This window comes from Ciona robusta, chromosome 5 (assembly GCF_009617815.1).
Source record: "Ciona robusta chromosome 5, ASM961781v2".
Classification (NCBI taxonomy): Eukaryota; Metazoa; Chordata; class Ascidiacea; order Phlebobranchia; family Cionidae; genus Ciona; species Ciona robusta.
Window position 1 is genome coordinate 3,871,723 of NC_143239.1, and position 22,206 is coordinate 3,893,928.

The 22,206-nt window shown below is 33.0% G+C and overlaps 5 protein-coding genes and 2 long non-coding RNA genes across 10 annotated transcripts; 5 read left to right on the plus strand and 2 right to left on the minus strand.

The window, feature by feature from the left end:
* The first annotated feature begins 1,775 nt into the window (after positions 1-1,775).
* On the plus strand, positions 1,776-7,035 carry LOC149735730 (TLC domain-containing protein 4-B-like). 2 transcript variants are annotated; one of them, XM_089877951.1, is made up of 7 exons: positions 1,777-2,001; positions 2,538-2,627; positions 2,963-3,021; positions 3,090-3,187; positions 3,752-3,825; positions 5,119-5,271; positions 5,767-7,035. In XM_089877951.1, the coding sequence occupies exons 1-7, from the start codon at positions 1,862-1,864 to the stop codon at positions 5,978-5,980; spliced, it is 828 nt and encodes a 275-aa protein (XP_089734077.1). In that variant the 5' UTR covers positions 1,777-1,861; the 3' UTR covers positions 5,981-7,035. The 2 variants fall into 2 exon arrangements, with proteins under 2 accessions (XP_089734078.1, XP_089734077.1); XM_089877952.1 differs by lacking the exon at positions 5,119-5,271 and having other exon boundaries at positions 1,776-2,001.
* Positions 7,036-7,072: 37 nt separating this feature from the next.
* LOC149735731 (uncharacterized) lies at positions 7,073-8,284 on the minus strand. The gene has a single exon (XR_016385026.1). It is a non-coding gene; the product is annotated as an uncharacterized LOC149735731 (long non-coding RNA).
* On the plus strand, positions 8,275-10,544 carry LOC149735732 (trafficking protein particle complex subunit 5-like). The gene is made up of 6 exons (XM_089877967.1): positions 8,275-8,486; positions 8,882-8,998; positions 9,376-9,507; positions 9,858-9,932; positions 10,135-10,266; positions 10,326-10,544. The coding sequence occupies exons 1-5, from the start codon at positions 8,337-8,339 to the stop codon at positions 10,216-10,218; spliced, it is 558 nt and encodes a 185-aa protein (XP_089734093.1). The 5' UTR covers positions 8,275-8,336; the 3' UTR covers positions 10,219-10,266; positions 10,326-10,544.
* A 171-nt stretch (positions 10,545-10,715) lies between these two features.
* LOC149735733 (uncharacterized) lies at positions 10,716-14,968 on the plus strand. Of its 2 annotated transcripts, XM_089877955.1 has the most exons (4): positions 10,716-12,312; positions 12,404-12,573; positions 13,005-13,129; positions 14,197-14,968. In XM_089877955.1, exons 2-4 carry the CDS (start codon positions 12,526-12,528, stop codon positions 14,699-14,701), a joined length of 678 nt encoding a protein of 225 aa, XP_089734081.1. In that variant the 5' UTR covers positions 10,716-12,312; positions 12,404-12,525; the 3' UTR covers positions 14,702-14,968. The 2 variants fall into 2 exon arrangements, with proteins under 2 accessions (XP_089734081.1, XP_089734080.1); XM_089877954.1 differs by having other exon boundaries at positions 10,716-12,573.
* Positions 14,969-15,381: 413 nt separating this feature from the next.
* LOC149735734 (calreticulin-like) lies at positions 15,382-18,798 on the plus strand. The gene is made up of 8 exons (XM_089877932.1): positions 15,382-15,670; positions 15,798-15,924; positions 16,164-16,342; positions 16,505-16,599; positions 16,875-17,084; positions 17,507-17,764; positions 17,907-18,131; positions 18,333-18,798. The coding sequence occupies exons 1-8, from the start codon at positions 15,586-15,588 to the stop codon at positions 18,426-18,428; spliced, it is 1,275 nt and encodes a 424-aa protein (XP_089734058.1). The 5' UTR covers positions 15,382-15,585; the 3' UTR covers positions 18,429-18,798.
* Positions 18,799-19,251: 453 nt separating this feature from the next.
* On the plus strand, positions 19,252-22,100 carry LOC149735735 (TLC domain-containing protein 4-like). 2 transcript variants are annotated; one of them, XM_089877959.1, is made up of 7 exons: positions 19,252-19,439; positions 19,560-19,649; positions 19,994-20,052; positions 20,172-20,272; positions 20,599-20,672; positions 20,883-21,035; positions 21,183-22,100. In XM_089877959.1, the coding sequence occupies exons 1-7, from the start codon at positions 19,285-19,287 to the stop codon at positions 21,307-21,309; spliced, it is 759 nt and encodes a 252-aa protein (XP_089734085.1). In that variant the 5' UTR covers positions 19,252-19,284; the 3' UTR covers positions 21,310-22,100. The 2 variants fall into 2 exon arrangements, with proteins under 2 accessions (XP_089734085.1, XP_089734086.1); XM_089877960.1 differs by having other exon boundaries at positions 20,883-21,025.
* On the minus strand, positions 20,079-20,969 carry LOC149735736 (uncharacterized). The gene is made up of 2 exons (XR_016385028.1): positions 20,828-20,969; positions 20,079-20,323 (listed from the first exon to the last, which is right to left on the minus strand). It is a non-coding gene; the product is annotated as an uncharacterized LOC149735736 (long non-coding RNA).
* Positions 22,101-22,206: the final 106 nt, after the last annotated feature.

The window sequence follows — 22,206 nt, forward strand, 5'->3', positions numbered from 1 at the left end:
AATATTGTGTATGTACTTTCTGTGAACACACTGGTTTAAAGCAATGTTTTGCCCAAAGATACACAACGCCTAAAACCGTGACAGCATTGAGCTGTATAAGTTTCGTATCCTTGAGAGAGAGAATTTGTGTAGGCTGAAACAGTAAATAGAACAAATGTGAGATTTTTAATGCTTTCGTTTATGTACCATTAACAATACTGTAAAGCTACAGCACATATTTACAGCGCAGTATATGCTCAGCAGCACAGGACGCTGTATATACATAACGTAAAAGCTGTATACATAACACTTTAATGCATGGAAAATGATTGTTTATGGTTTCTGTTTCAAAGTAAGTTGCTGCGTTGAACGGAAATTGCCAGCAGACGGTATAAGGAGAAATATTATTTCTTTGATTACATTTCAGTTGAAACATCTGCTCCGAATGAGAACGTATCTCTTATGCTGAAACTTGCATGCTCTACAAGTTGTAATTATTAAAGTAGGTTGGGGGAAAATGGGACATATTTAGCACATAACATCTTAATATCCTGATCGTGTTTTAAACAATTACTAACGGTCAATGGGAGTCATGGGCATATAGTTTTATAACTTCTTTAATGTTCTTTGTTTACTACTAAACAGGCCAAGAAAATAGAGATTAAAGGTGTTCCGTCTTTCCCCACCCTACTGTATAAATGGGTGATTTAATTTACTATCACTGATAGTTAGAGTAAAACTCATCAGATCTTCTGAAAATGGCGATGAAAGTCAGGCGCCATGGCACAGTTAGTTGGCGCGCTTGCCTCTAACACAGGAGTTATTGGTTCTAGACTCGTCGCCTAATTGCTACCAATGTAGGCGGATGTGTTGTTTTGCAAGACACTCATCTGCAATTGCTCCAATCCAGAAAAAAATGCTTCAACTCAGTGGTCACTAATAGGTTTGCCAAATTATCCCTACATAAAAAAGCCCCAAAAGTAATAATTACCCACAAAGTGACATACTTGGTATCTCGTAAACTGCCACAAGGTAAACACCCGTGTTATAACGACTGTGGTTTTCCGGTCACGCGAGGATAAAAGTTACATTTATAGCAGAGTCCGTATATAAACATGTTTATATTTATATACGGACTCTGATGCGCATGGTAGGCCTATAGTGTGTGATGCTCGTTAAACTTCAAAAAATTGTATATATAACTTTAAAACATTGGGTAGGCTAATTGTTATTTAAATGCTAGTTTGGAATATAGCGCGATCGTGCTATTAAACCGTCATGTTTTTTACAGAAAATATTCGTTTGGTTTTAATTTCTTTGAACAAAATACTGTTTAAAGCGACTTAAAGAACAACTTTTAAAAAAAAGGGGGATAGAATCATATTTCCAAGTGTTACATGACACTCTTTTACATATTGAAAGAAATTTTTAATGCCTACGAACACAGTTCGCATTTTAACATGGTACGTAAATAAATACGTGCACATTGGTATTTTGGGATTGAGTTAAGTTGAGAGATAGCAGAGAAAAAAGGCAACAAGCATGCTGATTCTCTTTTATTTCTATGGCTGATTGCTGACGATGCTTTCATTCACATCGCATAAAGAAAGCCTTTCGCAATTTCCATTCAGAATCTTTTGTTGTTGTTGTGGCGGTCAATAACATTTTAGTTCAGTCGTAACTTACTGACTTGCCCTCGGACGAAAGTAGTAAGCACCAGCTGTATCCAAATGATAAATTACATTACAAGAACAGAAACATTTTTTTTACAACAATCATGTAAATGTTGTATATTCTTATTCATTTTTTATAGTTTAATGTGCTTTACAGATATATTAAACCAGAAAAGTGAGAAATCTGCAGGCTGCTAACAAGCCACAACATGAATAACATTGTAACTGTTGTTGGAAGTTTTTTGTTTTTCTTATTTTTTGATAAAAAATTAAGCCCTTCTTTTTCATCTATTTCTTTTCCAAAATACCGGAAATTGACTCTGGATCAGAAAAATATTTGGAATGCCAGGTAAAGTCTAATGCTTAATCTATAAACAGGCTAGTCAAGTTTACCCACTATGTCCTTTGCCTCTATAATGTAATTTATTTTATAGCCATTCGTTTTTTATGTTGTTTTGTGGAGATTGTGGACTAATAGACTATAATACTTTAATTTAAAGTCATTTAATGTTTGTTCTGATTTGATGCGTTATGTTTGTCTTTAGTAGGCAGATGCAATGGTGTCGATTTTTATACAGCGACAAGCCTTTTCTAATATTTTTTGTATGTATGTAGTTAGTAACCCCTGTATTTTTCTATTGTGAAAGCAATCTATATATATTTAAAATATTAAAAAATGCGAACATACTTTTACATTTAACACAATTTATTCCTGCAACTTTTAAGTTTTATAAAATCCTTCCACTGTCCCAATGTAGCCAATATAATATCCTGTCTTTTCGCTTAAAATAATTAAAATCTTCGCCTCTTCGGTATCGTAATCCAAGTGACAAATAAAAAGTCATTAGTTATTAAGTTATAATAAATAAACCTCCTCTTTGTTAGAAATTCTTCTTCTCTTCACGCCACTGTGGTTACATTAACATGTATGTATGTTATTTTATTTGATGAGAAAGTTAAAAAGAACCATGTATGGTAAGTGAAATGTGAATCGGGAATATGTTGTTCTCTTGTTTATTTCTTTGTCTGTCACCAGCGGAGTAGGATACCTGGGTACTTAATTTTGTACAAATTTTTTGGGTTGAATAATTTAACAACCTACAAGCTGTATCAAGGTAAATTTGCAGCTTGTAAAAATAAAACCTGGTAATTTGCGGGTCGAAAATTTGCTTTGCACTAATTTTTAATGATTACTAGTGAAGACTGATGAAGTATATAATATGTTACACACTAATGAAGTGTATATATGTTAAAAAATCTTTAAAAACTGTCATATTCTGCGGTTTGTTTAATTTACAATTGTTTTTCAGGGGGTTTTCAAAAGTATCGGAAACAAATATAGCCGTTGCAGTAGGATATTTATTATCAGGTATATATAAAGAATTATGTCTGTAATTAAATTAGAATGTGTTTTACATACTCTTCAAATCTTTTTAGATCTTTATTTATTGGCAACAACGCTAACGAGAGACAGCGACACATTTGGTTTTGTCGTACACCATCTTAGTGCAATTTACGCTTATCAGTTCGCTTTGGTAAGTTTAGTCTCTGTATGTGTTGTGAATTTGTAATGCATTAGCATAATATATCGCTATGGGTTCCTGGGGTAGCATGTCACCCAGCTTTTGAAGCAGGAAGGTCATCATATGTTTTGACACTCCAGTTTAACACCTAACAAAGCTTTTTCCTTGGTGTTATGCATCACTTTAAACAAGCATCCGAAGTTACTGCATTTGTATTTTTCATATTAATTAATAAAAATCCCTATGTTTAACAATTATAATTGTAACTGTATTTTAAGAATGTTACCCCAAATTTAAAAAAAAAAAAGTAAGACAGTTGTGATAAAACTGTCGGACATTATTCATTAAGTCTACATACAGTTGCTATTTTTACCTTAGTGGGCAATCAAATTCACCTGTAGTACATATCATCGTGTTTATTTTATTGTTTGAGTAGCTTGTTTACAACATGCCTAAGCGTTAATTGCAGCTTAGAGGCAACAAATATAGACTTTGGCCGGGAACTTTTGTTTGTGGGACCTTTGTACCTGATATTAAACCTCTTTGTGTGATTTATAACCATGCAAACATTTTCAGAGATACGGAATATTAATTTATTTCGCAAATTTGAGGCTCCTAGCCGAAATGTCAACACCATTTGTTAACATAAGGTAAGACAAATATTGTTGTTTATCTGTCATTATACTTATAGGAATAGTACATACTTGATTATGTGAATGAATGTAAATTATAACAGGGGTGTGCACCTCGTGGCAGCTTACGAGTTACCATGTATGTTACTTTGTGGGTGATTGCTATGTATTAACTATTTATGTAGATGTAGGTGTTTATACACACAGTGCTGAACTTTTATAAATGCAGAGGTCGCAGTGATAATTGGAGATCAATTCGGTTAAATAATTTTACCTCATTGGTTGTAATTGTAGTAATTAATGATTGCTAATTAATGCAGTATAAATATTTCCAAAGTAGGCTGCTACCCCTTGGGTATGGTGGCTATGTATTAATGTGACCATGTGTATATAATGAATATGCATATGCAACTGGAATTTTAAATGAAAAAAACTATCATAATGTGCCACGCAACTAATCTTATACCAACTTCTATTTTAAAGTTCCGTATATGTAGTAGAGTGGGGAAGATGGGACACATTTTCATACTATTTTCTCGTCCCATTTGGTAGCAAATAAAGAACAAATTAAGAATGATTAAACCGCACTCTCAGACTCCAGTATACCGTTGTTAAATGTTTAAAACACAATCCGAATATTTAGATATCATGTGCTAAAGGTGTCCCGTCTTTCCCCCATCCTATTATATATGTCGTTTTTGGTTTTATTTAAATCTGTTTTTATAATTAATCCAATGCATGGCTGCCACTTATTGTGTTATGTAAGTCAGGTATATATATGAAGCACTTAACCCAAATGCTTTGTGTTTTCCATTTTGTATGCTATAATTTACAAATCAAACATTGTGTTAAAAAAATGAATGTAACTTATGTGCCAACTAAATAGTAATAACTACACTGTGTGGTTGTAATTGTTAACTATGACTTCACTAATTAAATACATATATAATTATTATATATATTATGTATAAGCATTAAATATTTCTATAAAACACCATGGCCTGTTGTACACTTAAATTAAATATTTCCATTGAATTAACCATGGCACGTTTACACTGATATTATTTTAAACATATGTATAAATCAATAAATGTAACCTATTTATCCCTACATGACAGGAAGCGACTGTCGTGACAAATTGGGCGTTTTATTACATATACCGAGTGCTTGCTTATAATTTTAAAAATTTCCACATATTTAACTTTGTGGCTTGTGGGTTCTTATTTTAGCCAAAAAATCTTATGTTATTAAAAGTATTTTCCAAATCCATAATTTAAAAAACATAAGTTTAAACTTTGTTTTAATCACTAGGTGGGCGTTATCAATATTTGACAACAAAGATAGTAAATGGTATTTTTACAATGGGCTCACAATGACGTTTTGTTTCTTTATATCGCGAATATTACTCATGCCATATTTTTATTATCTGGTTTACGAAGTGGTTTTCTTGGAAGAATATAAAAGGTAAAAGTCTGAGAGATAAAATATTTAATTAAAGTTTTAAAGAACTTTTTTACAAAAAAAAACATGGCGTTAATGCAGCAATAAGTAGCAATTGCAGCATAGGTTAGTTAAACACCACTTTTGAACATTTTTGAATGTAATAAGTATCACTGTAGACTGTAGTGTATACTACTACTGGTTATATTTTAATTCAATAATGTAATAAATAGGGTCAATTTCGACAAATATTTTTTACCCATAGCATGTTATTAACAACTTTTAATTTTTCCCAATTCTGTTCATTTTTATCGTTCAACTAATCTGATATTCGCTATTGTGTTTAAAGATATAGTAGGATGTGGTAAAGTACTGGATAAGACGCGTTTTTACTATCCTTTCTTTGCTAATTGTTTTCGTTGCTAATTGTTTAAAACAAGATTTGTGGTTTAGGTCCTAACTTATCATCTTACTCCATAGTACTTATTACTATAAATAAAAATTGATATATTTCCACAGTGTAAGTTTCCTCATCCACGTGTCTTGGATCAGTGTGTGTATTGTTCTTGATACAATGAACATATTCTGGTTTGGAAAAATGCTAAAAGGAATTACCAAGCACATAAGGAAAATACAGAAGGTTCAGAAAACTTCCAACGGCGTCGCCCCAATGTTAATACATGGTGTGGAGACAATCCCATGCAATGGTAGCACTGTGATCAAAGAGGACTGAAAAGTTTAAAGATTTTAACTTGCCATTCTGCTTTCTGTTGTATATCTAATTCAGCTACTTAATTTGTGTCAAACAAAATATGACAAATTTGGTGGATGCTGCTTTCAACAGAGGTATTGATTGATAAAACTGCGCTATAGTTTGCTAGAATGCAGTATTTACACTGGACAGTTTTACATTAAGCTTGTAGAAACTTTAGTGGCAATTGTTTTAAAGTATATTGTAGTGTCCAATGTTTCCACTGGTGTATTGGAATTAGTTAAATCCACTGACGTTATGAATTACGGTACATTGGTTATGAAAATCAAGGCTGTTTTGAATATACTGTAAAGTAATATCATATAAATTCTGTATCTACATACTCTTAGTTCATGTACTGCCTCTGGTGCAAATGCGAATTCTTCATAGTGAGTATTTTTACTTCTCTCGCATTTGGGACTGTGAGATACACTTTTAACATGAAGCAAGACCTTTGAGTGTATTAAAACAGCATATGGAGTATTTTAATCTTATCTCAAATGCACATGCTTGTAGAAGAAAATTTAACATTTACTTCTTCAAACTTTGTGCTTAGCAATACTGGCTAATGTTCGCATATTCTGCCATGTTGTCAAATTGTTATCATTTGGGTTGTGAAGTATTGCCAACAGTTACTATCAATGTGCAATGGCTATTTTTTATTCAAAATAAAGTAAATAGCAGAGTTGCAAATAAAATATTGTAGCTTTTTAATTTCAACTTTCTGTGACTGTTTTGCTGGTTTTTCATGATTTTTTTGTAATTACACTACGTTTTACTTGTTATCTGTTGATTGTTCTCCCCCATTGTCAAAGGGATATCTAAAATTGCCATGAATTTGTTTTTTTGGTGCAAATGTAGCGATTTAAGTGAGTCTTTAAAAATGTTGTTTTGTTTGGCTTGTTACCTGAAAACTTGTGGTGGTTTGTTGTTTTTAAGTTTGTTTCTGTTATAATCAGTGTTACATCGACAATGCTGTACAGATCTGCTCTGTAAAACGTGCATTCCGGCCAATAAATATTCATGACTTTAAATAATTGGGTTTTATAGAAGATATGAACTTGCGACATTGGGTTTATTGTTATGCCTTTATTGTATGGTGGTAACTTAGGTATTAAAACAACTTGTGCAACTTGGATGCAACATACTGTAGGGTTTTTATGAACTTGCTGTTGAGAATTCTTGAGGTCAGTCAAAATTGCTGTTTTATAAAAGGGTGTCGTTGTATGGCTGTTCTGATCAAAATGTTGTAATGCTGCTCCAACATCGGTCCCTTTAATTAGTGCATGTCCGCTAAGTCCGCTAAGTCCGCTAAGTCCGCTAAGTCCACTAAGTCCACTAAGTCCGCTAAGTCCGCTAAGTCCACTTTTTATTTCTGTGATATAAACCCCGGTCCGTATATAAACATGAGTTATTTCATGTCGCTCATAGAAATCGTATAACGCACATCAAATGGGGCTAAATTGATCATAGACATAATATAAACTGCAGACTGACATTATCCTTACCGTTTTCTAAATGTTACTTAAATGTGCCCTTTTGTACTTCCGTTTTAACCGTGAGCGTGTTTTAACGACTGTCGTTTTACCGTTAATTCTCATTGTTTTGCCTTTGTAAACTTTTCTGAATTTTGTTAGTGTGACCAAGGAGACAAAATAAAATCATTTTGACTTGGATAACACATAATTCATATATCACGACCAAGCGAGCTTACTACTGGACATCTTAGACGTGAATATTACAGACGTGGAAATAGCGGACATAGTCAATATTGCAGACGTGGACTTAGTGGACTTAGCGGACTTAGCGGACTTAGCGGACTTAGCGGACTTAGCGGACTTAGCGGACTTAGCGGACTTAGTGGACTTAGTGGACTTAGTGGACTTAGTGGACTTAGCGGACTTAGCGGACTTAGTGGACTTAGTGGACTTAGTGGACTTAGCGGACTTAGCGGACTTAGCGGACTTAGCGGACATGCACTATTTAAAGGGACCCCTCCAACATTATGGTAATACCTCTGTTAATGTGTTTTAGATTTATAAAGAAAAATTAATAGTTAGGAACGAATCGACAGTTAAATTAATATATCCATTGTGGGCTTTATGTGGGTCCCCAGCATGAAATAAAGACATTGGCTGGCAGAATATTGTCCAATTTTTAGTGTCCGCTTAGTGGCGGTAGAGTACTGTTTTGGAACTTCGTGTTTTGTTCAGTTAGTGAAATATGCACAACGTGTTTCTGTTTCATCTAACCTTTTAGTTTAAAATTATTTCCCCCACTTCTAACTATTACACGTTACATTTTAGGAAAGTAGGTAAATCGTAAAATAGTTTTTAAAATGGATCAAAGCAAAAGACCACGAATAACAATCTTGGACAAACCGACAAGTCGTGGAAAGCAAGAAGTTTCACTCAGTGCATTTGCTCTTCTATTCAGTGAGATGATACAATATTCACAGAATAGAGTTCGGTCAGTAGCTGAACTTCAGGTAATGACTAAAGTAAAAAATAAAACTCTTCTTTTGTTGAACATGAATTGTTGCACTAAAACGGTAATCTTTAGGTGGTCCGTGGTAACAGGTGGAAATTTGGGTCCCAGACTGTTGATTAGCCTTTACTCATAACCAGTGTAAATTTTGTAAGTTTTTTTGGCGAAAAATTTGAGCAAAAAAAATTTGGTGAAAAAATAGAGAAAAATTAGATTTAAAAGTCTACCAAAACATGCTTATTTTTGTTAAACTTCAGTTCATAAACTAAAATGCTTACCTTAAGCTTTGTATCTACCAGGCGTTAGTAGCCAAAATTTAAAATCACTAATATAAAAATGATTTGTATAGAGTCGCTTATTCATTATTCAGGTTTTGTTATTTTTGTTGATTCACAGACCAAGTTATCAGATTTTGGATTCAGTGTTGGTTCACGCCTTGTAGATTTACTTATTGTACGAGAAAAAGGCAATAAACGTGAAATTAAAGTTTTAAATATTCTCCTGTTTATTAAGGTAAACAATCTCTGGTATATATATTTCAATATTTTATACAAAAAAAACAGACAAAGTATTATCTTTATTACTCACTTTAGGTTATCCCAAAAAAGTTTCTCTTAAAAAAAAGATCTAAAAAAGGCTAAATAAGAGTTTGATACAAGAGGAAATTCTATGATAATGTTTTGTTAGTGATAAGAAAATGGGTTTCATATTTTATTATGACTTCAGGCAGCAAGTTTCAATCCCAAGTTTTCCATGCAAATATATCTAAACAGTGTTTCAAATTTATTTACTATAGGACTTAATTTACACTCTATGTACAAATGTACAATAAATGACAAATTATATCAAAATACATTTTTATATTCTAATATTTCATAAAAACACGACAGGTTCAACTTTGGAAAGCTTTGTTTGGTAAAGAAGCTGACAAATTAGAACAAGCCAGTGATGATGACAAAATTTATTACATTATTGAAAAAGAGCCCGTAATCAGCACTTATATTTCTGTCCCCAAAGACAAAGTTAGTCTAGATTTATTTTAAACAAGCAGTAATGCATGCAATTTCCATAAATAGGTGTTATAATGGCAATAACAGTTATCATATATATTATTGTTACTGGTAAACTAAACATAACATTTCAATAGATAAATGTACATAAATAATTGTACTTATATATGCTATGTGGGGTGGCCTCTAATCAAAAAAAAATATATCACTGGCAAAAAATTAGATTGATCTACAACATAAGTTATAAAATTGGAAGCATTTAAATGTGAGGCTTATCTAGGTTTTGGGTTCATAAATTGAGGCTTATCTAGGTTTTGGGTTCATAAATCATGACTGAAATAATGGAAGGTTTCTTTTTAAAGGGTTCTTTAAACTGTGCGGCGTTTGCAGCTGGTATTGTGGAAGCAGTTCTTAATTTTTCGAATTTTCCATGCAAGGTGAATTACTGTTATCTTTTTATAACTGTAATGTAGTGGTAGATGGTATCATTTAGGTAAGTCTAAATGTGTTTTATATAAAATTCAAATTTGTTTTACGCTTTAAAAAAAGGTTACATTGTGTAGTTTTTTTAACTTCTCTAGTTAGTTAACTATAATATATGAATATCATAGACATATTTAGTATTTAAGTTTCATCCAGGTCACTGCACACTGGCATAAAGGTACCACACTTATGATCAAGTTTGATGAATCTGTTATAGCAAGAGACAAACTTGTGACATAAATCTGTTACCCCTATGTTGGTCTTATATACCAGCTTTACTTAATAAAGGTTAGTGCTTGCATAAACCACAATTATTGCTACAATGTGACAATGGTTTGTTTCTTTAGGTTCTTTTGAATTAAAGCATTTTATCCATTTCTTAAAACAATGTGTTTGAACTTGAGAGAACGCCAAAGGGAAAAAAGGCAGTGCAATATATTCTATATAATTCTCTACGCTGGTTTTATTATAGGGTTCTGTGAAATGTAAATGAGCTTGTAACCAGCCAATTGAGCCAATGTTTCTCTTTGTTTCTGTTCAATAAATATTTTATATTTGTGACCGAGCATTAAGATTTAATCTTTAGGTGTCTCTGGTGCGTCTAAACCTGTATGCCAACTGTAAGCAAGGCTTGTAGGTAAAAATATTACAAATTGTAGCGCCTATTTTCTGTATTTCCTGGTTGCGATTTAAACAATTGACAACACACTTTTAGAGTCGTGAGGCTACGATTAAATAATTCTGTAAATAGTTTTTATTTACAACCAAATAGCACGAGAAAATATAATAATAATAAAAACATTTCCTATCTTATCCCACCTTACTATATTCTAACTGTAATGGGGCATCTAGGTGTCAAAACTTACAAAAAAATTGTTGATATTCTAATTTTCCCTATTGCTTCTGTTATAGCTTAATCTCAGCCAATAATAGCATAAGGGGTATTACAAAAAATACTGTCTCTCTTTCGAATGTTGTAGCAAAAAGTAGGAACGAATGATGGAATATAGAGCGGGACGATTGAGGTTTAATCACGCTTAGTCTAAAACATACGTGCGAGAAATTAAGATTAAAAATCAACGTTAGGCTGTTCTATTTTATTCGGCTTTATACCAAAGCATTACTCTAATTAGGGAAAAGACACCATTCGTGCGCTGTGAAAGCTAGCGTTAAAATTTACAATTCCGATAGTCGAAGTTTGACAAATTAATAATTAACGAACGTTTTTTGGAACGTGTTTTCAGTCTTTTTTATTTTATTAAACAACAAAATTACATCCACATATCATCACGATTCCAAATGAGAGGTGCAAAGTGTTCAAAACACGATTAGCAAATATGGGATTTCGGTGCTAACAGTATCCAATCTTTATACCCAACAGAATTATATATAATTCTTTAGTGCAAACCTTTGATAAATGTTGTTAGGGGTTCGTGTGTAGACAGATCGTTGACGTGGACGTCGCCACATTGATTGGGAGAGAATTTGCAGCTTAATTCTGTTAGGCTTAGTTCCAAGCTATTACTGACTGATTAGAATTGAAAATGGCTTTAATATTGTTGTAAAACTGCTTTTCGATTGATGAAAACATAGCAGTCGTGTCTGTCAGAATCCATGTACAAAGGCGTAAGAACAGTTTTAGGCGGGCCTAAATAGCTACACTCGATTTTTTCGTTAAGTTTGAAATATTACACGTTTCTTTATAAGCAGCTTAGAGAAAAAGTCTCTGAATCAATAGATATAGTGAAGAGTTTTTACAATGCTGTCAATAATGCAATTTACTGTTTACTAGCGAATAAGTGAACTGCCAAAGCAGCTCATATGTTTTTGGTCCCGTGGGGCTTCCTTTATCTTAAGTGAGAGACTGTGTAACATGGTATATTGGCGCAAGTATTTTGTTTAAATATTCTATCGATTTTTTCATACGGATTTATTGTCGGTAAAAACGAAATTTCATCTTCGGTTGAACGCGCAGCAGGATCGCTGTTACTTGGCTGTTTGTTGGTTAAAGGTGTTCTTTACAGATTCTCGCATATCAAGGTAGAGTTTGGCAGCGACTCATTCATTATTTACCACTAAGACTGCACCACATGCATTGGTTAGACTTACTGTTATCAGTAACGCTACACCAGGCAGGTTTTAAAGAACCACTGTACTAATTCATTAAGTCACAGGCTTTCAAGTCGAGTATTTCAAGAAAGCAGTAGCATATACTGATAAATGGTGATTTTTTGCCGTTTTACAAGTGACAGAAGTCGTATACTCTTTAAATAATGATTTTTATGGTCATACCCAAAGCGAAGCTGCAGATGTTTTGATATTGTAGGAAACCAGGTGGGCCTACATCTATATCTTTTTGTTTGTTTGTTTCAGATTAAAATAAAAAAAAACGAATATTAAATTGTGATGAATGTTACAACATTAGGTGAAGCAATTGGACAAGTTCCTGCTCTTCAAAATGACAACTTGAACAATCAACAAGCAAAACAACACCATGAAGAAGCAAACGGCTATTTAACGCCCATACACTATATTATCATCGTTCTTATGTTCTATATGGGCGGACTGACAGTTTTAATTATCAAATATGTACAGGTATAGGCGCAAGTAATGGTTTAGCCGACAACGCTATATTGTTTTTTTAACTATAAGTAGACTATACTGAGGTAAAGATGGATACGGTTAGCATATTTATCCCGTGTTTCCTATAACCGTGATTTTAAAAGCTTATAGGAATTTATAGTAGGGTGGGGGAAGATGGGTCACCTGTACTATAGGCTTTTAGTTATGGTTATTATTTCTGTAAACATTCTTTATTTGCTATCAAACGGAAAGATAAAACAGAACAAAAATATAATCCATTTTAGCTCGGACTAAACAGAGAATTTATACGTTGTTTACTTTAAAGGAATTTCGGCGTTATAGTTAAGTTGCATTTAACTAGATGATTGAATTTTGAAATTCATAAAACTTAAATGACAGAGAAATATATTTTAACTAAGTTAGTATTATCTTAAATCTTTTAGAGCGAAAACGAAGAGGCAAGATACGAACAATACTACGTAGAATACGTAAAGAGGTCCAAATTCAATCGCCCACATTTAATGAAACAAATTCGCAGCCCCACCGAAGACCGACCAACCAACGTCGCGTAAGTACATGGTTAACATATATATAGCAGGGCGGGGGAGACGAAACACTTTTAGTACATAACATCCAAATAACCTGACCCGTGTTTTTAACAATTAACAACAGTTTATGAGAGTCGTGGGGACATGGTTTTATAATTCTTTAAATTTTCTTTGTTTACTACCAAACGGGATAATAAAGTTAAATGAAAAGGTGTCTCAACTTCCCCCACTCTGCTATATACAATATTTAAGTAAAAGTAACTGAAAATGATTATTGATTTCGTAATCTTAGTGCGTGATATTCCTTATATACGATTCAGCTTTTAACTATGTCGCCTTTTTGTATTTTGAAAATTTATTTTCGACTTTCTGTCAGTTTCGTTCATAAAAAATTCATTGATTTTCGATTCCTACTTGTTTAGGTAAACCACAGCCTATGATATGACTTTCTATCCACATAAAAGCATTTTATTGGCAATTTTTTATGAACATCAATTTTTAATTGTATTTATCCTCTTTTCGTCGCGTTCACGAACTAATTAGTCCTTTTATGATATGTATGTACTTAATTATTACAGTATAGGGAAGGGGAAGTTATAGGGCACTTTTTCATTCTGTTTTCTCGTCGCAATTGGTGGTAAACAAAAAAAATCATTTAAAGTATGATCAAACTGTGTTCTCGCTACTCTTATAATCCGTTAGTTTAAAATACCATTAGTATGGTAGGGTGGGGGAAGATGGGACACCTTTTTGGTTTAGCTTTCTCTTTCCATTTGGTAGTTAACAAAGAACATTCAATAATTTATAAACCGTATCTTCACGACTTCCATACATCGTTGTTAATTGTTAAATCACGATCCGGCTATTTGAATATTATGTGTTAAAGGTGTCCCATCTTCCCCCACCCTACTATATATTAAGATGTTATGTGCTAAATGCGTTCCATCTTCCCCCACCCTATACTGCGTGACCTTTTGGATTTATGCTTGCTTTGTGCATATATAGCTTCTATCTCATTAAAATATATGCATAGTACTACCGCTTATTATATTTTTGATTTTTTTTTTAAATACAACAAACACTGCAGAATATCAACCAGACTGACAGAAAACGCGTCATTTTTTCATCTTCCGAGTGACGACCGTGAAGAGGCAATTCCGTTGAATACAGAACGTCGCAACAGGGAATCATCGATGAAAAATGGCAGATCTACTGTATTTGTCCATTCAGATTTTTATAAATCCAACTGCAATGCTGCGGCTGGAAACAAGGATTTGAAAGAATGTAGCTTAAGTCGAAATTTGAAAAGTACATGTAAAGTTAATGCCATAGACCTAACAGAACTCAGTACTGATCAGTATAAGCACTGCAACTGTCGGGATTGCATGCTTACTTGTGGATCCAACGTTACATCCTTTACAGTACCGGCGCCGCGACGTGATGCTAAGCGTCCCGACAGTATTCCCCTAAACACAATCAATCTGCCTGATGGAAATGGCGTGACATCCGAATATCAGAATTCGTGGGACGATTACCAGTTCACCCCCGAAGCTGTCAATGCGTTAGCTAATGCAAAGACGTCGCACGTTTAATGATTGGACCATAGTTAGAATACTAAGGTTAGGTTTTAAATGCAATATCCATAATTTTGTATATATATACATGTTTATCAGTAACTGCAAACAATATGTAACGGGATTTCATGTTTCGAAAGTGAACACTGAAATTTTGTAATTATTTGACATTGATTTGTGTATTTGCCAATTTCGTTTCGAAATCCAGTCTTGTCTTTAGCTTTATATATATTTACTATACGTATGCTCCAACATATTGTGCAAATACAAATCTACATGTCTGTGTTCTGCGATAACAAACCAACGATATCAGTAAAGATAACAGACAATACAGTCGATGATTGGCTTGTATACGTGTATTGTTTCAAAATGCAGCGGTAACTTGATGCGCAATCCGTACGTCAGTATGTTCTGTGAACCAAACACAAATCTATTGACCAGCCGCGTTTGTTTTCCTGAATTACCTGTTCAAATAAAACCACGTGATCTCCACGCTGTTTCTTGTACAGTTTATACATTGATCAATGGTGCGCGTCCGGCGGTGTCGGTATATGATTGGCTGTCGGCTTTTTCAGTCGTCCAATCATGGCAAGCCAGCTCTCGTAGTGACGTAACCGAATAGCGAAACGTGGATTCGGTTGACGAATCTTACGTTGGTATTCATATAGCTAAGTCAGATAAAGTCATGCAAACTTTAATTTCAAAGCAGTTTGCGCCGAGTTACCGACAAATTAATAATTCTGTAGGCGTTGCGTATATGTTTCATGTTTACTTTTAGTTTTATGTATCTTTTTCGATGCTATACGCGTATATGTTGTTGAAATTGCTGCTTTAGTATATACACAGTTATAATTTAGTATTTTTGTTATAGATACTCCACAGTCAGATAGTAATCAGACAAAATGTTAAAGTTCGTTTTATTACTAAGTTTTTTTGCGGTTGCCTTGGCCGAACCATCCATTTATTTCAAAGATTACTTCGCAAAAAGTAAGTTCGTATGCAATGTTTATATATATTGTATGAGCTTTTTGTAATTTCTCCTTTGTTGTAGCAAGTACATCAATGTTATACAGCTATATTGACATATGTTTTAACTTATTTAATTACATTTTAGATGATTGGGAAAAAAGGTGGTTAACTTCAGAGTCAAAAGACGATTTTGGAAAGTTCAAATTAACGGCTGGAAAGTTTTATAATGATGAAGAACAAGATGCTGGACTTCAAACCACTCAAGATGCCAGGTGAAATAATTACTCATAACCTGCTGTAATCATAATAGTTGCACAAAACATGCTGTAATAATCGCATGCAACCTATAGAATAGGCTGTGTGTGTCATATTATTGTAGGGCATCGTTAAAAACAAATATGGATTATAATACCAACACTTGCTGGGGTTTGGGTGCTTAAAAAATCTGTTAAAGAATATGCTAATTATCGGAATTTGTTGACTGTGTTTTAACAGTAATGTGTTTCTCCAGGTTTTATGCCGTTTCATCATCATTCGATTCTTTTTCAAACAAAGGGAAGACCCTTGTAGTGCAATTTTCAGTTAAACATGAACAAAACATTGACTGTGGAGGTGGTTATGTTAAACTGTTCCCAGGAACATTGAACCAAAAGAAAATGACAGGAGATTCCGAATATAACATTATGTTTGGTAAGCAAAAAAACAATCTGGTCATTATGCTTGCAAAATAGTTGTTATAGCATTTACAATAGGTGTATAATAACGTGGTTCTATTATGCTTGCAAAATACATTAAAATGTGTTACAGCATTTATAAGATGTGTATTTTAATTTCCTCTTGTTTGCATTACAGGCCCAGACATCTGTGGTCCAGGTACCAAAAAAGTTCATGTTATTTTCCAATACAAAGGAAAGAACTTGCTCATTAAGAAAGACATCCGTTGCAAGGTTAATACAGCATGATATAAGAAATTTATTGGGGTTTTAATGCATTTGGAAGACTCTTTTATGTAATGTTAAATAAACCTTAAATGATAAACATATTTGTGTTTAAATTGCTTTTTTTATCTTTTTAGATAATATTATTAAACTAATAAATCTGATAGTAAACTTCTATTTTTCAACACAGATTAATTAATTGTCCATTTACATTCAAAGTGATAAACAATAAATTGTGAGTCTTAAATAGCTCATAGATTTAAATTCCCATTGTTTATATGCAGGATGATGAAGCAACCCACGTATACACACTCATTGTGAAGCCCGACAATACATACGAGGTGCTGATTGACAACACTGTAGCTCAAACTGGCGGCCTTGAAGCCGATTGGGACTTCCTTCCTGCTAAAGAAATCAAGGATCCAGAAGCTTCCAAGCCAGAAGATTGGGATGATAGAGAAAAGATTCCTGACCCAACTGACACCAAACCAGAAGTGCGTAAATTCGTCATTTTTCTGGAATTTTGTGCAGATAGCGTAGCGTGGGGGATAACGGGACAATTCTAGCATAAACCATGTCCATAAAGTTCAATATGTATTGGGGCAAAATACTCTTTGTTTGGAATAATATAAAATGATCTTTTATTCATAAAAATTGCCGTTTGTTATTAATATCATTTTTTATTACAATACTGAATAGTATAGAATGTTTTTCCATGAAATGGGAAGGGAAGGTTAATATTGTTTTATTTATTTTTTATTGGAATACTGAATCTAGAATAATGAATAGTATAGAATGTTTCTTCCATGAAATTTCTGTATTGATAATATTTGATCATTTTTTAATTACAATACTCAATAGTATACAAGGATTGTTCCATGAAATGGGTGGTTTGTATTAATATTATTTTTTATAGGATTGGGAGAAGCCAGAGCACATTGCTGACCCAGATGCCAAGAAACCAGAAGATTGGGATGATGAGATGGATGGTGAATGGGAGGCACCAATGGTTGATAATCCAGAGTACAAGGGTGAATGGGAACCCAAGCAGATTGACAACCCAGATTACAGTGGAAAATGGGTTCACCCAATGATCCCTAACCCTGAATATGTGGCTGATGATGAACTTTATGCTTATGATGACTTCGGTGTTATTGGTCTGGACTTGTGGCAGGTATAAACTTGTTTCAAAGAGTTAACATTTTGTATTCTTCGTTTTGGGGATTTAATTTTGACAAAAGTTAATATTTTAAATTTTATGGTTTCTGTTTTGCTGGTTTCAATTTTAAAAATCTGTATTGTAATAAACTTTTCAGGTGAAATCTGGAACCATTTTCGACAATTTCCTGATGACTGATGATGCTGACTTCGCGAAATCTGAATGCGAGAACATTCTCAGCACAACTGTGAAGGGAGAGAAGAAAATGAAGGATGCTCATGATGAGGAAGAGAGGAAGAAGAGGGAGGAAGAAGAAAAGAAGACTGCCGAAGAAACTGATGAAGAGGATGCAGACGCTGATGCAGATGAGCTTGATGAAGATGTAAGTATCTGAAATCTTGGTCTTAATTTTTTTTTCTTGTGGTTGGAAAATGACATTTGTTGTAACACTGGTGTTCCTGTGCCATACACCTGGTACCCTTTTTAGAGTTTCCACGTTATATCTTTTGGAGTATTGGGTTACAGCTAAAATGTTGAAATGTACTTACCCTGGCGATATTTTAAGTATTCCTTATTATTACAGGAGGAAGATGCAACTGATATGGATGAAGATTCAACTGAGGCTGATGAAACAGAAGATGCCATTGAACAAGAATCAGCTGGAAAAGATGAATTATAAAATGTTCCAAAATTTTCATCACTTTGTGCAAGCGATACTTCTGTTATGACAAAATCTTCAAAGACACAAATATCCCACCCTGCAGCCTATTTGAAACTGGCCATTGACCATAACTTGCATGTCAACGCATTTCTACTTTTGAAAGAGTTAATTTCTATTTCTTGTTTCGATATATGCTCTGATGCTAACTTATGCAGTACAATGTATCTTGGAGCACTTTTAGGCAACCCAAGACCCTGGAAAATTCCACCACCACATTTGAAGCATACCTACGTAAAATCGTGTTTTCAATGTAATTTATTGTGAATTTACACACCACAAACCGTTTATTTTGAAACTGGAAAACTATAAAATATATTTAAAACTTTTACACTCGTGCGTGAGTTCATACCAGGTAGTAAAAGAAATGCGGGAGTGATTTAAATTGTTGCGTGTGTGTGCGAATGACAAACGCCTGCTTAGGTTAAAGAAAAAACGTAGCGTTCACGCTTGTATCCGGCAACACAAAGTCATTTTGTTTATGATGCAAGCTGAACGTTCGTCTTGTACAGACATAGCGCACATACGCGGCGTAAGTAAAGGCTTGTGTTTATTTGTAAAGCTATAGCCATTTTAATATTAGTTAAAAGTATGTATATCGTCGTTCATTTGTAAAGGTATAGCTTTGTAATGTTAATACATTATACGCGGCATAATAGAAAGTTGTGTATGCAGGTTATGACGTAATTGGAAAAGTATAGCCGTTTTATAACTCGCATATCGTTATATAATATCAACATAAACAACGTTTTCGATTAAAGCAATATATCGATATTACAGCTAAGCAATACTGTGTTATCCAGTTAATTTTGCTGTAATGGCAAGCCGTTATGTTGAAAGCAATGTACTTGTGATGGTATTGAGTTCCCTCTGCTTTTACTTCATTGTTCCATGGTTCAGCAAAAAACTGACGTCACATTTTAAATCATATCAGAAACTACCTTCAAAATTGCAAACAGAATGGCACAACAGGTAATTTTCCATTGCAAATGATAGTTATATAAAAGTAGATTATAATTTATAGCATCATAAAATAGCTTGTTTTATTGCTGTGTTGATATCATGTTAATAAAAAGTGTTTTTGATTTGCAGAAATGTATCAACTGTTCATTCCACTATTGTTACCGTGCTATCAATCTATGTTGCTTTAACGGACACTGACGGATATAGAAATGCCATTTGGTAAATAACTAATGTGACCGACTAAGTTTCCATAACAATATCACAATTTTTGAACCAACTTTATTGGTTCGACTATTATATAGTCTGTGGGGTAAAATGGGATACTGTTAACACCCGAAACCAGTTTATATAGAGTTATGGTTACAGTTATATAGTTCTGTTAATATTCTTTGTCTACCACCAAGAGAATGAAAAAAAATGTCCCATTTTACCCCACCCTACTATATGAAAAAATATGTATCTATCATTGCTTAATAAACATCGGTTACTCATTTGATCATTGTTCATTAGGAGATAATTATTCGTCTGTACATATTTTTCTAATTCTCTTACTCATGTTTCAGGGCAGAATCGCAAACGGCTGAAATGGTTTTATCAATATTGCTAGGGTATATATACTCAGGTAATCTAACTTATATAAATGAAATATTAACAATTAATTTTATATGTATTCTTAAATAATATATATATATATACACACTTTGAATAATATCATGTATATATTTATACTTGCTTTATCAGACATTGTTTATTTACTGCAATCATCACCAAGCCAAACGGATGCATATTGGGGTTCGATGCTTCATCATCTTATTGTTGTTATTGTATATTCATGTTGTACGGTATGTTGATGTTAATTTAGTAGTATTTATCAATTTGCCATCACAATAACTCTGCACAAGTGTGAATCACAGTTACATAAACATTGATACCAAAATACAAAGGTTTTTCTGTGAACTGCATGATTTATTTTCACACAAAATCCTAATGTTTTCATATATGACTTTTAATAAAATAGCTGCCAATTTTTTAGGCTTTTGGTAATAAACACAAAATAATTTACTGTTGTTAGAATGTTTACAGTTTGCTTTTTTATTGAAGTTAACATATTTATAAAAGTTTTTAATTGAAGTTACCTTATTTTAACATGTATAATTTATATTTGTAGTTCTGGGGATGTTACACCCACTTAACGATTGTTCGCACAATTGCCGAGGTTTCAACACCGTTTGTTAATATGAGGTAATTTTCCATAATTTATTTTACATACATTTATTTTCATGGTTAAGTATATGGTACTTTGAAATTTTCAATCTTACTAATTCTTTATATCTATATGATTTTAATGTGAAAGAATTGGCAAGGTAAATAATATTTGAATTCTTGTTATAAAATACCTTTTTCATAGATCCAATAAAAGATCCAATACAAAATGTTTCCATGTATTTACAGGTGGATACTGGATGCTTGTAGGATGAAAGATTCCAAAGTATTTATGTACAATGGAATCCTTATGACATTGACATTTTTTGGAGGTCGAATTCTATTGATGCCTTACGCATACGTTCGTCTCTACCAATTACGAAATACTAAAGGTTTTCAAAAGTAAAAATTGTTGGCGTTTTGCTAATCTAGTTTTGTTATGTAGGTGATTCTGTGACTTAATAAAAGTCTTTATTAGTACACAAATAATCATTTCTTTTCTAAAAAGTTTGTATGTTTGCTGTTAATTAATGTGTACCTTACCTTTAGATTGGGAAAAGTCGCATACACAATTCTACTTGGAATCTTTGTGGATGGCTTGAATATTTACTGGTTTGCTAGAATAATGAAAGGTTTGATAAAATACATTAAGATCAACACAGCGGGAAAAGATTAAATTTGATTTTGAAATCTTCCCATTTGATTACCTGTTTCTTTTCATTTGAAATTTTAGCCTTAATGTTTTTACTTATTTATTGTTATTTTATAGTTGTAAGCTGTTATAGTGTTATATAGGAATAGAATCATACTAAAATACACAAATACAACCATGCTTAAAAACTTACTGTTACAGCACGACAAAACCATATACTGTATTAATCATCAATGTATTCAATGTTTGCATGTGGTGAATTGCAGTACTTATTTTAACTAATTGCTGTGCCTTGAGCTTTTCACTGTAATATATCGGAGAGTTTTTAGCTTTTTCCTTGTTCAGTTTGTGTATTACACTTCACATACCTCTCTAACATGCATTATTGCCTTCTAAAATCTAATTGCTTCTAGATTTTAATCAACTAGTACTAAATTTTGAAATTTCTTGTATCTATAAGCATTCATGTACATCATTTTTCTGCATAAATCTTGTGCAATAATATATATCAGATATAAAATTGAATTTTCTGTGTTTTAAATTCTTTTTCAAAATATGTTGTTTCTTTATTTGCTATTTTAAATTTAATTATATTGCTGCCACAACTTTAAGTTATAAGTGTGTTTTTAAACAATGATAAATTTGCAGTGTTTATTTTTATATGGGATTTTTAGTGCTGTTTTTTTGCTTGGCTTATTAAATAATGAAATATTCTGTTCAGATTCTTTGTTACAATTTAATAAAGTGTGGAAATTGTAGATTTGTGGCCATTGTCAATTGCATTACTAAAAACTTGTTGAGTCATGCTCCCACGATCTCGATGTGTTTTGTGACGTCACAAATTCGCGTATCCGTCGCACAATAGTAAATTGTGATAAGTCATTCCAGCGTGGGCGAATATTTTGTTTCCCGTGGCATTGT

What these genes read in the sequence shown, in the direction of transcription:
- LOC149735732 (XM_089877967.1), top strand. Translation starts at nt 8,337, where the DNA reads ATGGATCAAAGCAAAAGACCACGAATAACAATCTTGGACAAACCGACA. An exon ending in ATATTCTCCTGTTTATTAAG is followed by an intron (nt 8,999 to 9,375) that starts GTAAACAATCTC and finishes AAAACACGACAG; the next exon opens with GTTCAACTTTGGAAAGCTTT. An exon ending in TTTCGAATTTTCCATGCAAG is followed by an intron (nt 9,933 to 10,134) that starts GTGAATTACTGT and finishes AGTTTCATCCAG; the next exon opens with GTCACTGCACACTGGCATAA.
- LOC149735730 (XM_089877951.1), top strand. Translation starts at nt 1,862, where the DNA reads ATGAATAACATTGTAACTGTTGTTGGAAGTTTTTTGTTTTTCTTATTT. An exon ending in ACACCATTTGTTAACATAAG is followed by an intron (nt 3,826 to 5,118) that starts GTAAGACAAATA and finishes TTTAATCACTAG; the next exon opens with GTGGGCGTTATCAATATTTG. An exon ending in TTCTTGGAAGAATATAAAAG is followed by an intron (nt 5,272 to 5,766) that starts GTAAAAGTCTGA and finishes ATATTTCCACAG; the next exon opens with TGTAAGTTTCCTCATCCACG.
- LOC149735734 (XM_089877932.1), top strand. Translation starts at nt 15,586, where the DNA reads ATGTTAAAGTTCGTTTTATTACTAAGTTTTTTTGCGGTTGCCTTGGCC. An exon ending in CAAACCACTCAAGATGCCAG is followed by an intron (nt 15,925 to 16,163) that starts GTGAAATAATTA and finishes GTGTTTCTCCAG; the next exon opens with GTTTTATGCCGTTTCATCAT. An exon ending in TTGGTCTGGACTTGTGGCAG is followed by an intron (nt 17,765 to 17,906) that starts GTATAAACTTGT and finishes TAAACTTTTCAG; the next exon opens with GTGAAATCTGGAACCATTTT.
- LOC149735733 (XM_089877954.1), top strand. Translation starts at nt 12,385, where the DNA reads ATGAATGTTACAACATTAGGTGAAGCAATTGGACAAGTTCCTGCTCTT. An exon ending in TAATTATCAAATATGTACAG is followed by an intron (nt 12,574 to 13,004) that starts GTATAGGCGCAA and finishes TAAATCTTTTAG; the next exon opens with AGCGAAAACGAAGAGGCAAG. An exon ending in GACCGACCAACCAACGTCGC is followed by an intron (nt 13,130 to 14,196) that starts GTAAGTACATGG and finishes CAAACACTGCAG; the next exon opens with AATATCAACCAGACTGACAG.
- LOC149735735 (XM_089877959.1), top strand. Translation starts at nt 19,285, where the DNA reads ATGGCAAGCCGTTATGTTGAAAGCAATGTACTTGTGATGGTATTGAGT. An exon ending in GGATATAGAAATGCCATTTG is followed by an intron (nt 19,650 to 19,993) that starts GTAAATAACTAA and finishes CTCATGTTTCAG; the next exon opens with GGCAGAATCGCAAACGGCTG. An exon ending in AATACTAAAGGTTTTCAAAA is followed by an intron (nt 21,036 to 21,182) that starts GTAAAAATTGTT and finishes CCTTACCTTTAG; the next exon opens with ATTGGGAAAAGTCGCATACA.